At 45.2% G+C, this 14,115-nt stretch overlaps 1 protein-coding gene across 4 annotated transcripts in view; it reads right to left on the bottom strand.

Moving 5' to 3' along the window:
* The window catches only part of LRRC28 (leucine rich repeat containing 28), a 55,841-nt gene that overhangs the window by 13,483 nt on the left and 28,243 nt on the right, over positions 1-14,115 (bottom strand). For all 4 annotated transcript variants that reach the window (XM_048482010.1, XM_048482011.1, XM_048482009.1 and 1 more), the window contains one exon: positions 1,704-1,910. In XM_048482010.1, coding sequence (XP_048337967.1) covers positions 1,704-1,910 — 207 coding nt within the window. The remainder of the gene's footprint in view (positions 1-1,703; positions 1,911-14,115) is intronic.

Below are 14,115 nucleotides of genomic sequence, written 5' to 3' on the forward strand. Positions count from 1 at the left end.
CTATGATTCTGTGATTTCCTGTTCCACGCCCCCACCACTAGAAGCAAAAGATGCCAACAATAATAACTGCAGTGGAGTATTCCATTGTAAATGTGACCTCCTGGGCTATTCAGTCTACCACAGTTTTTATCTTGATAACTCTTTTGAACTCCCTTTTACTAGCATATGCCTCAACCTGCATTCTCAACACAGCTATGATAAAAGGTACCAAGTCCTATTTGGACTATGATTTCAAACCAGCTTGGCAAAGACCAAGGAGCTTATTGCTACATCAAGAGATGCTGTTGGCAGCCAGAAAATAAATGGTGTGGGTATAATTATACATTATAGTAAAATATTTGCCAGACAAATCTATTTATTCGCCTCGATCAGAACATTTATTGAAGGCCCAGAAGCCACCAAATCTAATTTTAAAGCTTCTCCCCCGCACCTTTTGACACATTGGTTGACTTTTTAAAATGCAGATATATAATTATGACCGGCCTCACGGAACTCAAACTGCAAACATGTGGGAAGACAGCTTGTGTGTACATCTACGACCATCTTGACCAAACTATAGTTAAAGCCCTCTGTGAAGAAGCCTCTCCTATACAGGAGGCAAAAAGGAGAGCTTTCATTGGAAAACGTTCACCAGGCTAGACAGCCGAGAACCAAGGCCACGCATCATGTTTATTTTATTTTTTTCAGAAGGTAGGGCGGTCACTCTGGAGACAGTTCAACAGACTCCTTCAGTCATCATCTTAAAATTTAAAAAAATGGGGTTGCAAACAATTCCCACAACGCTAGTTCTTTAAAGCAACATCTCTCTCCCAAACTAAGACAACTTAGGGGGTAAAGGGAGACATGGCCCCTTTTTTAAGTGTCCAACTCTGCCGCTTCAGATGTTCATGGACTACAATTCCCATCAGCCCCTGCTGGAATGGCCACCCTGTTTTAAACCTTAAGGATAATGTGGAGGTTTTATGTTTCATGTGGAGGAGTGGGGAAACAAATGCAGTTCACCAGATAAGAGTCCATCGCTCAGGTGGAGGAGTAGGGAATCAAACATGGTTCTCCAGATTAGAGTCCACCCCTCATGTGCTGGTGAATCAAACACAGTTCACCAGATATGAATCCGTCACTCATGTGGAGCAGTGGGGAAGCAAACCTAATTCTCCAGATTAGAGTCTGCCCCTAATATATAGGAGTAGGGAATCAAACTCAGTTAACCAGATAAGAATCTGTCACTTGGGTGGAGGAGTGGGGAATCAAACCCGGCTCTCCAAATTAGAGTCCACCACCTCTCAACCACTACAGAACGCTGGCTCTTGAGATGGTTCAAGCAAGAATGGTATCACTTAAGGACGTCGGTGCAAGGAGGGATTTAGAAGGAGGAGAAGAGTTGGATTTATATCCCCCCTTTCTCTCCTGTAAGGAGACTCAAAGGGGCTTACAAACTCCTTTCCCTTCCCCCCTCACAACAAACACCCTGTGAGGTCGGTGGGGCTGAGAGAGCTCAGAAGCTAATCTAGGTCACCAGATAAGCCTCCACAGCTCAGGCAGCAGAGCGGGGAATCAAACCTGGTTCCTCCAGATTAGAGTACACCTGCTCTTAACCACTACGTCACTACTGCTCCTTAGGAATACTGATTGATCAAAAGGAAAACAGAACAACATCACAACACCTCACCGCACCCCCCATATTAACCAAAGCAGCAACTCACCCAGTGGCAAAAACGCCAACCGGTTCCCAGCCATAGAGAGCTCGTTGAGACTGGGTAGTTGGCAGAGGTGACGAGGGACGCACCACAGATGGTTCCGGTCAGCCGCCAGGTACTGAAGAGAGAGGCACATATGGAGCCTCTCAGGCAAAGTGATTAAATGATTGGTCGACAGGTCCAATGTCTGCAGTTCTCGGAGGTCTCCAATTTCTGCAACCAAAACAGCAAATGTTATGGCGTAACATTTTCACGCCATTTCAAACACCAGCTAAACTGAATTTAGGAGAAAGAAAGGGTTGGGGGGAATAATACTAATAATAAGAGTTGGATTTATATCCCTTTCTCTCCTGTAAGGAAACTCAAAGGGGCTAACAAACTTATTTCCCTTCCCCCCTCACAACAAATTCACTGTGAGGTGGGTGGGGCTGAGAGAGCTCCACAGAACTGTGACTAGCCCAAGGTCACCCAGCTGGCATGTGTTGGAGTGCACAAGCTAATCTAGTTCACCAGATAAACCTCCACAGCTCAGATGGCAAAGTGGGGAATCAAACCCTGTTCTCCAGATTAGAGTACACCTGCTCTTAACTACTACACGATACTGGCATTTTACACACTGTAATTTCCACTCAGGTCCATTCCTAATATCCATGGAGGCTATCGGAGAAAAGCATGGGGCCACTTAGACACGAAATGAGTCCCTAAGGGTTACTTGCAATAGATTAACAGATCTTTAACGCATGACAAATGGTTTTTAAATTTCTATTAAAACCAAACATGGTTCAGACAGTAGCTTTGGAAAAGGAAAGCAGCTGAGATTGTGTTGATCTCTTCTCTTAGCTGCCACGGCCCAGTTAGAGCACCTTTAAGAACACCACACAGGCACACAGTTTTTATATTGCTTTTAATCATCTTTGACATTCAAAATACTTTTGGTAGCAATTTTGAGCATCCCTTTGAAGTTATCTGATGGAAAGCAGAATTGGACATTGGCTAAACAGTAAAAATGGTTCTGCAACTTGGTAAGAGCACTTGGAAGACGATTTCTAACGCTCTGCCAACTTTGTTCGTGATGCTTCTCTGCCACCAGGTAAACTAAAAGCTACGTTAATTTGAAGCTCCATTAGACACAATGGAGAGAGAGGGAGAGAAAGAGAAGTATAGAGAGAAGTTACATATCCACAGGGAGGGACACGGAAGAAGAACCAATATGAAAACGTTCTTGCCAATTCTCCGAAGTTTTTTTGCAAACCCCACCACGTAACTTCCAGGGTCGTCTTGAAATGTAATGCTGCAAGACTTGCAATAAAACCACAGCCATCACATTTTAATTAAAATAAGATGGTTTCCAGTGGCCCTGATAAGGAAGAAGCAAGACACCAGCATACACACAAGGATTTTTTTTTAAAAAAATAAAGCAAGCTAGGAGAACAAGTGCTTGTTTTGAAGAGGTGAATAGTTTGTACTTTCTTCAAGAGTTTTGGGGTTTTTTGGCATTGTTTACATCTGATTTCTGGTGATGCCTGATGGCATTTTCAAGGCAAGCAAGAGACACCCAATATTTGGATGGGGGACCACCAAGGCATACCAGGATCATGACACGGAAGTAGGCGATGGACACACTTATACATTTGTAAAGAGTACTCCCTCATCTGCAAAATATTCTAATGGCACTTCTAAGACCTAAACAAAAACCACCACCATCAAACGTGCCACCAAACGCCTACTCCACAGCATTCCTGAACAAGAAGGCCGTATTGTCGAAGGCTTTCGTGGCTGGATTCAACTGGTTGTTGTGGGTTTCCCGGGCTGTGTGGCCGTGGTCTATAATTTGTATAGCCTGAAATGCTTAGTCACCATCTGAAATTGGTTCTATTTAGTCTTATGTATTTTATTACTGATACTGTTTGTTATTGCTATGTGGTTGAAATGTATTGTTTATCATGTTGTTAGCCGCTCTGAGCCCTTTGGGGATAGGGCGGGGTACAAATATAATTGAAATGAAATGAAAAATGAAATGGTCTGGTAGATCTTCAGAGGTGTATCACAGAGAGGCATCTGTTACACACTGTGTCTAGTGAGAAGGGAATGTTTAGTGGGGTAAACATTAAACATTCCCTTCTCACTAGAAACAGTGTGTAACAGACTTCTCTCTGTGATACACCTCTGAAGATGCCTGCCACAGATGCAGGCGAAACGTTAGGAACAAGGTCTACCTGACCACAGCCACACAGCCAGCAAAACCCACAACAACCACAAGGAAGCAGTAGTGCAGCAAGAGGGAATTTCAGAAGTGTTTTGGGGTGTTACGTAGATTTGGCTGGTGGGATCCTTTTCCGAAGCTGTGAAAATGATGATTGAGCATTGGCTACTAAAGACACAACCAAAGATACTACAGTTGACCGGGGCGGGGGGGTGGGGGGTGTCCACAGAAGCAGGCAATCAAAGACGAGGGAGCTGGGTAACACTAAGCTAAGCAGAGAAATGGCTCAAAAAAGGTAGAAAAATAGGGAAGTGGATATTGAAAGTCACAGAATACTCAGAAATAGCAAGATTAACAACAACAATTATTAGGTAATAAAATAATACAGAGAAGTAAGAAGATAGTAATACAGAGAAGTTTGCAGAAAACTGGAAACCTTTTATGGATTATCTATTGAAAAAATACGGTAGAAGAGAAATAATTGCAGGATTTGAGATCAAAAAGGAAACAGTAGAATGAGTTAGAATATTCGTATTGACACAGCGTGTAACTGATTTTTCATTTTAAATGTGTGGTCCTAGAATGGATTTGAATTCAACAACGAGATAGTGGGAAGTCATTATATAGTTTTATGTTTAGTTATAACAGGTTGTGTTTAGTTATTGTAAAAATTATGTTTTAATTTTTTTGTGCTTTTTTTTGTATTTTTTTACTTTTATTTTGTATTAATGTAATGGTAGACATTGAAGTGTTTAGTAATATATGTCTTTTCATGGGGAGAAAATTAAAATTTTATTATGAAAAAAGGTGGGAAAAAAACAGAAAAAGGGCAGACAAAGCAGAGCCAAGTTAGTCAGCATCAGACAAGAAAAGTAAGAATTCTACCCTGAGCCACACAAAAGCTAGACGGGGCAGCAGGCGGATCCACCCAATTACTCATTTGTTAGATCTCAGCCATGAGCGATGACTTATACTCTCCCCTCCTCCCCAAAATTGATTTGCAGAACCCTCGGCCGTTCTGCAGGATAAGGCATGAATGGCCTTGCTTGTGCGCAGAATGTAGCCAGCAGCAGCGGGGGGGAGAAAAGCATCCTCCACAATGCCAAAAACCACTAACTGGCAAGAAAGAACGCAGCTATTTTCAGATACCACTTCTCCACCACGACTAAAAATAGCCGCGCAAAGACCGCCCAGGCCCAAATCCTTCAAAGCTACAGTTGGCAAACCAGCAAAGATTCCAGAGGCGGTGCAGGCAAATTCCAGAGCACACACAAGAGGTATTTTTTTCCCAAGTTTTAGGGAGTGACAGATCGCATGCTGGGCTTCGTTCTTCCATTCAGTTATTGGAATCTCTTTTTCCCTTCCAAGGGCACAAGACATAGTTGACTGAGCCAGTCCAACTTCAGATGATGCTGGAGACGCAAACACTGAACAAATAAATCCATTCAAGCTGGCAGAATACTGTACAGCAGGATTTGGGCTTCACACTAACGTAGTGATCCCAGTGACAAAGGAATTTCTTGTGCAAGGGGCAAGAATCAGTGGAAAGATGTGGAGTTTACTTTTATGTTAAATTTTTTTTTCAAACAGAAAACTACCACCCAAGCAAACAAGAACAAAAAAGTCCTTTAAAAATACAAACATAGAAACAATATAATAACAAAAAATAAATAAAGCCAAATCAAATGATCGACAGAGGAATTAGCATTTAACACATTTTAAAATTTAACTCACAATTACAGGTAAGACAGGAATTCATTCATGGCACTGAGGATTTAAAAAAAACACCACAATTCTTTATCGATTTTGTACTTACCGGTAATTCCTTTTCCATGATCTGAGGAAGGACTTAGATTCTGAATACCTTTCTGATTCATGTTTGAAATAAAATCATGCCACATTTCATAGAAATCTGATATTTAAGCTTTACCTTTGACCACTCTAAGTTGAGGTCTCAATTTTTCTGCCATAACTATTTCACACAGTTCGGAATCCCAAGAGTATAATGTCATAAGTTCGGTGGTTTTTTAACATTTTGCCATTACACTGTGGGCTGCCATCAACATAAACACTATAAATCCTTCGGATGTCACTTTTCCATTTTATTCTCCCCAGACTGTTAACACAGACAATGCTGGTGCACTAACAAGAATGATTTCATGTGTAATATTTGCCATGTTTGTGGAGTGGAGCTTACGAAGAACACTGCACTTAAAAGTTTATTCTTACTCACACGCTTTTGGTGATATTACGGGTTTGAAAGGTTGTATTTACAAAATAGCCAGCTCAGATAAACATATTCACACTAGAGGTTCTCTGTTGCCTCTAGTGTGAATATGTGTATCTGAGCTGGCTATTGAGAAGAAGAGGATTTGAAGAAGGGGAAGGAGGAAAAGCAGAGGAGGAGGAGGAGTTTGGATTTATACCCCACCTTTCTCTCTGGTAAGAAGAAGAGTTTGGATTTATATCCCCCCTTTCTCTCCTGTAGGAGACTCAAGGTGGCTTACAAGCTCCTTTCCCTTCCTCTCCCCACAACAGACACCTTGTGAGGTAGGTGGGGCTGAGAGAGGTTTGAAAAACTGTGACTAGCCCAAGGTCACCCAGCAGGAATGTAGGAGTGCGGAAACACATCTGGTTCACCAGATAAGCCTCTGCCACTCAGGTGGAGGAGTGGGGAATCAAACCCAGTTCTCCCGATTAGAATCCACCTGCTCTTAACCACTATGCCACGTTGGCTAAACAACTGAGGCTCAACGACACGCCCCAGAAGGACAGATGAGAAACTTTTGATGAAAGGTAGGAGCTGCAGCTGTAGAACTAACAGTAACTAAAAAGAGAATTCTGGTACAATTTAATGCATTGGTGGAGAGCCAGCGCTGTGTAGTGGTTAAGAGCAGTGGACTCTAATCCGGAGAACTCAAGGTGTCTGTTGTGGGGAGAGGAAGGGAAGGAGTTTGTAAGTCGCTTTGAGACCGACTACAGTTAAGCAACTATAAAAAGTAGCAGCAAACATAGAAGTTTGCTAAAATGTTAGGACGTGGAGCGCACAGTAAAGTTAGGAGGCTAAAACACTCCCTTACACCCACACATGACTCATCTTGATAGCTGCCATTCTGGGGTGGGGTGGAAGATCTGAATCTCAGGACCTTTGATGATGCTTCCAATGCCCTACCAAGCCAGTGGCTAAAAGATATGTTGAGATACTTAACTTTAAAGAACATTAACTTGTCACGGCTGCTTTGATCATTTGTCCCCCAAGAACGCTGTGATAAATTCAGACAAAGAGCTTCAGGCCACTGCATCAAAACAATGTACTGTATTCATTTTATTTTTTTGCAAATGGAAAGATATATTCACTTCTAAAAATACTGAAAAAATCTGCTAGCAAAAACTAATTAGGAATGGCATAAGTGTCTAGAAATGAAGGTCAAGGAGGGTAGATGTGCCCTACGACAGATTTTCGTTTAATATTCATCTTTCTGTTTTAACCTTTCATATACAGATAAGGGCCGTGTGGCGCAGAGGGGTAAGCGGCGGTACCGCAATCCAAGCTCCGCTCACACAACCTGAGTTCAATCCCGACAGAAGTTGTTCAGGTAGCTGGCTCAAGGCTGACTCAGCCTTCTATTCTTCCAGGTCTGCAGTTTGCCAGGGGTGGAGTGTAGGCGGCTGGGGCAGGCAATGGCAACCTACCACGTGAACCTGACAGCACACACATATGGACATTTCCCACAACTTAGGGGCAAAGTTAAGTATGAACTGCAGGTCGGTCCAATGAAATATCCCAAAAGACGGGCTCATGGCTATTCAGCAAATCGGACATTATTTACTGTGTTGATTGCGAAATGAAACTGCTTGCAGGGCAGTTTGCCTGAAGCAGAGGAATCTCTTTCCTCCATGAAGCCTTTTAAAGTATTAGAGTTGTCCATGGAACTTCCTGTTGATGTTTGTCTAAGGCCTCTTCCACACATGCAGAATAATGCACTTCCAATCCACTTTGCAGCTGGGTTTTACTGTGCAGAATAGAAAAACCACTTTCAAACAACTATGAAAGTGGATTGAAAGTGCATTATTCTGCATGTGCGGAAGGGACCTAAGTTTCCCTTAGATAAAGAACATAATGAGAGAGGTTTTGTTTAGACAGGCCAAGACATCCGCCGAGAATTATATGCCCTTTGCAAACACCAAAAAGCAACTTTAACACATTTCAGAGTTTATAACTGCAAATCAACACCCCTGTTTCCCCAGCCGACAAATTACAGCCGAATGAACATGTTATCCTGCTGTAAGAAATATTACAAAGTTAAGGAAAGGGATTTTCAGAAGAAACAAATCGTTATGGAAAGAAGAGAAGAAACAGAGTACATAAATTCTCAAAATACAGGGCAGCTCGCCAAGAAGTCTGAAATTTTTGAGTACCCTATACAGATTTTAAGAACATAAGGAAGAGCCTGCTGGATCAGACCAGAATCCATCTAGTCCAGCTCTCTGCTACTCACAGTGGCCCACCAGGTGCCTTTGGGAGCTCACATGCAGGATGTGAAAGCAATGGCCTTCTGCTGCTGCTGCTCCCGAGCACCTGGTCTGCTAAGGCATTCGCAATCTCAGATCAAGGATTTTCTTAACCTCCAGAGCAACTAGCTAGCTATTGGGTGAGATGGATGCTGCTCAGATCCAGCAGAACTCTGCTGTTTCTATTCGTTTTTTTTAAATCCACCATCCAGTCACTCCAATTTAAATATGTTGCTATCTCCTAAACACAGATAATCTGTAAATTCAAAAGCTGATGACGACAGTTCAAACCCCTTCTTGCTGGAAAATCTGGCGTCAGCCACAAGGACTCTCATTGACAACAAGAAGAGTTTGGATTTATATCCCCCCTTTCTCTACTGTAAGGAGACTCAAAGGGGCTGACAATCTCTTTTCCCTTCCCCCAACACCCTGTGAGGTGGGTGGAGCTGATAGAGTTCTGAGAGAACTATGGCTAGCCCAAGGTTACCCAGCTGGCATGTGTGGGAGTGCACAGGTTAATCTGAATTACCCAGATAAGCCTCCACAGCTCAAGCAGCAGAGCGGGGAATCAAACCCGGTTCCTCCAGATTAGAATGCACCTGCTCTTAACCACTATGCCACCAAAAACGGAAAAGGCAAATAATATTCAATTTCTATCAGATCGTTTTGACCCAAACATACGGAATATTAGCATACTTTAAACTTCATGTATTGCATGCAATGATTTGATACTCTCCTTAAATTACTGACTCTTGAAAAATTATACACTGGAAAGTTTGTTATCAAATCTTGCTATACCCACAACATTAATAGCTATTTTTCTCTGACTGCAACATCAGGCCAAGATAAATATTGTGGGTGGTGGTGGTGGTGGTGGAATGTGATATCAAGTCATAGCTGACGTGCGGTGACTCTCCACGGCAGGGGTGTTAAACTCTGGACCTCCAGATGTTCATGGACTCCAGCCCCTGCTGCAATTGCCCATGTTGGCAGGAGCTGATGGGAATCGTAGTCCATGAACATCTGGAGGGCCACAGTTTGACACCCTTGCTATAGGGTTTTCAAGGCAAGAGACATTCGGAGGAGGTTTGCCATTACTTGTTTCCGTGTGGGTGGAGAAAGTTCACCCAGTCAGGATGCCATAGCTGGGAGGGGGAACTAGCTGGGGAGAGCTTTAGCATCTGCAGGTGTAGCTTATCTGTTTCCCTGGCCTTGAAGCTCTGAGCTGGGACGGGACTTCAGGCCAGACTGTTTTGCTGTATTGGTTCACATGTGGGGGGTGGGGGGTGGGAATTGCTACATCATATTATCAACTGTTCTGGCACCAATTTGGCAGAATAGCTTTTTGCTGTCTTTCCCATTTTTTCAATAAAATCCTTGAACCAGTGGTGGGATCCAAAAATTTTAGTAACAGGTTCCCATGGTGGTGGGATTCAAACTGTGGCGTAGCGCCAATGGGGCTGGGCAGGGCACAATGCTGGTGAACTACCATGTCAGAGGGGAGATGTGACCCTGGGCCCCCAGATTCTAGTCCTCCCCCCTCAACGCTAGATCCTGATCAGATGTTATTCTTTGAACAATCAGAGGGTATTCTTTGAAAGCAAGCATTTGTGTGTCAAGCATTCCTTGTTGGCAGCCCAGCATCCCTTTAATACTTGAAGAAAAAAGCGGCTTCTGGAACTGAATGTTGATCTCAATCCGCCCCCCCGCCACAAGTCCATTTATTTAAAAACACCCTGACCCTGGAAACGTGCCTGACGTGCCAAACCAGTTCTGCCGTGCATATTTCTACAGATGTTACTAAATTAGGGAAGCAGAGTGGGATGTGTCTGTGCCAACTGTGAACCAGAAAGGGGTTAGATCAGTGATGGGGAACCTGTGGCATGGGTGCCAGAGGTGGCACTTGGAGCCCTCTCTGTGGGCACGCACACACAGAGTTTGTCATGTGGGGGGCGAAAAATCACCCCCCCCCCCACACACACATATCTAGCCTGGGCTATTGAGCACAACATGTGTGCACCGTGGTGACCAGGGAGGACTCGGCTGGTGGGCTTGGTGCCTGTTCTTCAGGTGGCTTCTCCTGAAGGGGGGGGGGTGCAGAAGAGGCAGAGATGCTAGAGAGGCACAGAGCGGTGTATGCAGGATTTGCTGGAGGCTAGAGCAGGCTGGCCCCTGCTCGAGTGGGTGGGGCAGAGGAAAAGGGAGCCAACCGTTTTTTTCTAAACTAAAACCTCAGCATTCAGGTTAAACTGCCTGGTTGACACTTTGCGATAAATAACTGGGGTTTGGGTTGCAATTTGGGCACTCGGTCTTAAAAAGGTTCGCCATCACTGGGTTAGATCTTGTGGGCAAAGCCAGAGGCCATCAGAGATATTTAATCTTTGTTGGCTCATGTCTCTGTCCTGAAATTCAGAGCCAACAGGAGTGAAGAGACAGTGTGGAGTAGTGGTTAAGAATATTGGTCTAAGACAGTGTTGGGCAACCTTTTGAGCTTGGTGTGTCAAAATTCGCCAAAAAACCAAGCATAACTCGGGTGGTGTGTCACTTCAATTAAAAAACCATAATTTCACGATATTTATAGTTTAAATAACAAAAATGTATAATTGTAACATATAACTATATTTAATAAACCAAAAACTAATTGTTTAACTTACCTGCTTAGTTACTTCTTTGTTCATCTGTCAGTTGGTTTCTTCTTGTTGGTCTTGATATTATTAAACAATTCCAAAAGATTTCCTCTGGCTGCTGATGTGCAGGGTGAGAGATTCTACCTGACAAAGCCTCTAATACTACTGACCTTTGCAGCCAAGGAGCATGACAGGTCTCCTTCTCGTGTATCAATCTGCCTGTCACTTATCATCATCATCCAAGACTAGACGGGCCAGGCTTGGAAAGGGATGCTGAGGTTTGGGAACTCCTTCTCCACAGAGGATCTCCTGGCACTTGAAGTCGCTGGCCCTTTAAGTGCCAGGCAAAGAAGTGCATTCACCCAACTGTGAGATTTTATTGGTTTCCAAGTTTCTGGCTCCAGCATTACAATGTCTTAGCCATCCAATGCCTTGGTGATTTGCTTTGGGGCTATGTTTCCTGTACAGGGCAAGTGATTGCCCTCAGGAAAGTCGGGGCAGAAACTTGGACGATGGTTGCTGTGGTTATGAGGTTGCTGGTAATGGGCAATCACAGGGCCCACAGAGATGCATCCCCCGTGGCATTCCGCTGCTCCCTGCTCCTCTGGCCGGAAGTGAGGTCAAAGATCCTGCCTTGGGCCCGCGTCCTTGTGCTATTGGGGGAGCTCACTCCTCTCCCACCTCTGCCCACCCTCCCAGTGCCTTGCCGGGTGTCACCTGTGGGGGGACCCACAAGCGTCCCTCAAGGTGCCCCCCAGCTGTTCCCCGCTGCGCCTGTCCAGGCCCGGGGTTAGTAGCCGGCTCCGCCACCTCTTCCTCTCCTCTTGCCCACCTTTCCCCTTCCCACACACCCACACGCCACAGCCTCCCGCTCTCCCGTCCTCTGCCCCCTTCCGCCCTTTTATTTCCTCCCCCTCCATCCTCCCCCGGCTCCGGTGCAGCTGGCGCACCCGGCCCCCGCAACCCCAGCTGAGCGGCGCCACACTAATCAGCAGGGCTGCCGGAGAGCTCCTTGGCCTGTCTGGGGCTTTCCCTGCACCTTCTGGGTTCGCGGGGACTCCCTCCAGCAGGGCGTCGGCCCGCACCGGGGCTCCCCTGTCGGGGGGGGGGAAGCCCTGTCACCAGAGGGAACCCCTGGGGCCACCAGCAGCAGTCCAGGCGCCGGCAGCAGTCCGGGCTGGGCCGAGCCCGGACAGCATGCAGCCCCATACTTCTCTGTATGGGGCCGCATGCGGCCGCATGTCAGCAAAAATGGCTAAGCATATCAGTGCTGACACGCATGTCATAGGTTTGCCATCACTGGTCTAGGATCCTGGGGAACCCGGGTTTGAATCCCCACTCGGACCATGGAAGCTTGCTGGGTCACCTGGGGCAGTCGCGCTCTCCTAGCGCATGGATGAGAGGAGAATGATGTAAGCCACCGTGGGGTGACCTCCGGAGAGAAAGGCAGGAAACAAATGAATTAAATAAATAAATATTCCAACACCCCTGTCTTTCTGCCATCAAAAGTCACAGTTGACTTATGGTGACCCTGTAGCAAAGGTGTATCTAGGGGAAATGGAGCCCAGGGCAAAATCTGAATTTTCCACCACCCCCCAGCTCCATTTTCCCTAGATACATCTGGGGGGGGGGGAGGGGAGGAGAAAGATCGAACTGTCTCTCAATCTCACGGAGGAGCGCCAGGTTGGTGATGGTGCCCACATCTACCGCCCGAAGCCAGAGCGCCCAGGTCTACTGGCCAGAGCTGGTGACAGCACTCAGGTCTACCACCCAAAGCTAGCGAGGCGCCCAGGTCCACTGCCAGAAGCCTGCAACGACACCCAGGTCCAGGTCCACCACCCGGAGCAGGCGAGCGCAGCCCGGGCCCGGCACTCCCCCCGCCACGTGATTAGGTGGCATGCGCCTGGGGACATGTGACACCCCCTGCCCTGTAGGGTTTTCAAGGCAAGAGGCATTCAGAGTCGGTTTGCCACTGCCAGCGTGGTGTGGTGGTTCAGAGGTTTCCACAGAAGAGTGGGGATTCAAGCTTGGGTTTCCCAGATCCTAGTCCTACATTTTTACCACTACACCATGCAGGCTCTCACCTAACTCACATTCAGCAAAATTAAAAGCTACAACCTAGATCAACGCCTGACGCAGAACTTGAATACACTATTAAAACAATATATCTGCATTAGCAATAACTACATCCTTTAAAGCCGGAACTGGAATATAACCGCTGTTATTGTCATGTTTTAAAGGCAATGAGAAATTTATCGGCTCAGACAAGAGAAAAGGGAAAGAATTGAGCACTACTCCTGCATAACAATACCCAATATTTATTTCAGAACTGAGCTAGTAAGTAGGGCATTGAGGAATTTTTTACCTGGGGGTGGGAGGGAGGAAGGATGGATGGATGGATGGGAAGCATTTCAGAAGGATACACGTCTGCATGAATAGTAAACACATATGTATTTTTTGGCAGTCAAAAGGGAAGGTCTGGGGGAAGGAAAGGAGGAAAAAATAAAGAATGTAACTTTTCATTCCCGGTGCATTTGTGCACCCCAATTAGCAAAGCAAATTGCCAAGCGAAAACAAACTTGGCGGTAATCAATTACCATTCCTAGGTTATTTCATAAAGGCTCACAGTGACGAAAAAAGTTATAGCCCAATTTATAGTTTTAATGGGAGCAGGAGACTTGTACTTATGTGATCCTCTGCCACATGATTCTATATTTAGAAGTGAAGTGCTCTGATTCTCAGGTCTATAAATTATGCTGTTCTGAAATCAAGCTCCAGCTACTTATCCAGTTGTCCAAACAAGTGAACTACTTACAAACAAACAAAAAGGGTGTTTCATTTAGCTTTGTCACCAAACTCATCACGCAAGCTTCCGACTGAAGATTTTTCAAGAGAATTTAATCCATTTCAGAGAGCAGTGAGGCTGAAACATTGAATGAAATACAAAATACGGTTTAAGGAAAAACCACAGCTGAATTGCCTACGCAAGCACACAGCACCTTCTAATTACAACAAGAAGAAGAGTTTGGATTTATATCCCCCTTTCTCTCCTGCAAGGAGACTCAAAGGGGCTAAC

The sequence above is a fragment of the Sphaerodactylus townsendi genome, linkage group LG17 (genome assembly GCF_021028975.2).
Source record: "Sphaerodactylus townsendi isolate TG3544 linkage group LG17, MPM_Stown_v2.3, whole genome shotgun sequence".
In the NCBI taxonomy this organism is placed as follows: Eukaryota; Metazoa; Chordata; class Lepidosauria; order Squamata; family Sphaerodactylidae; genus Sphaerodactylus; species Sphaerodactylus townsendi.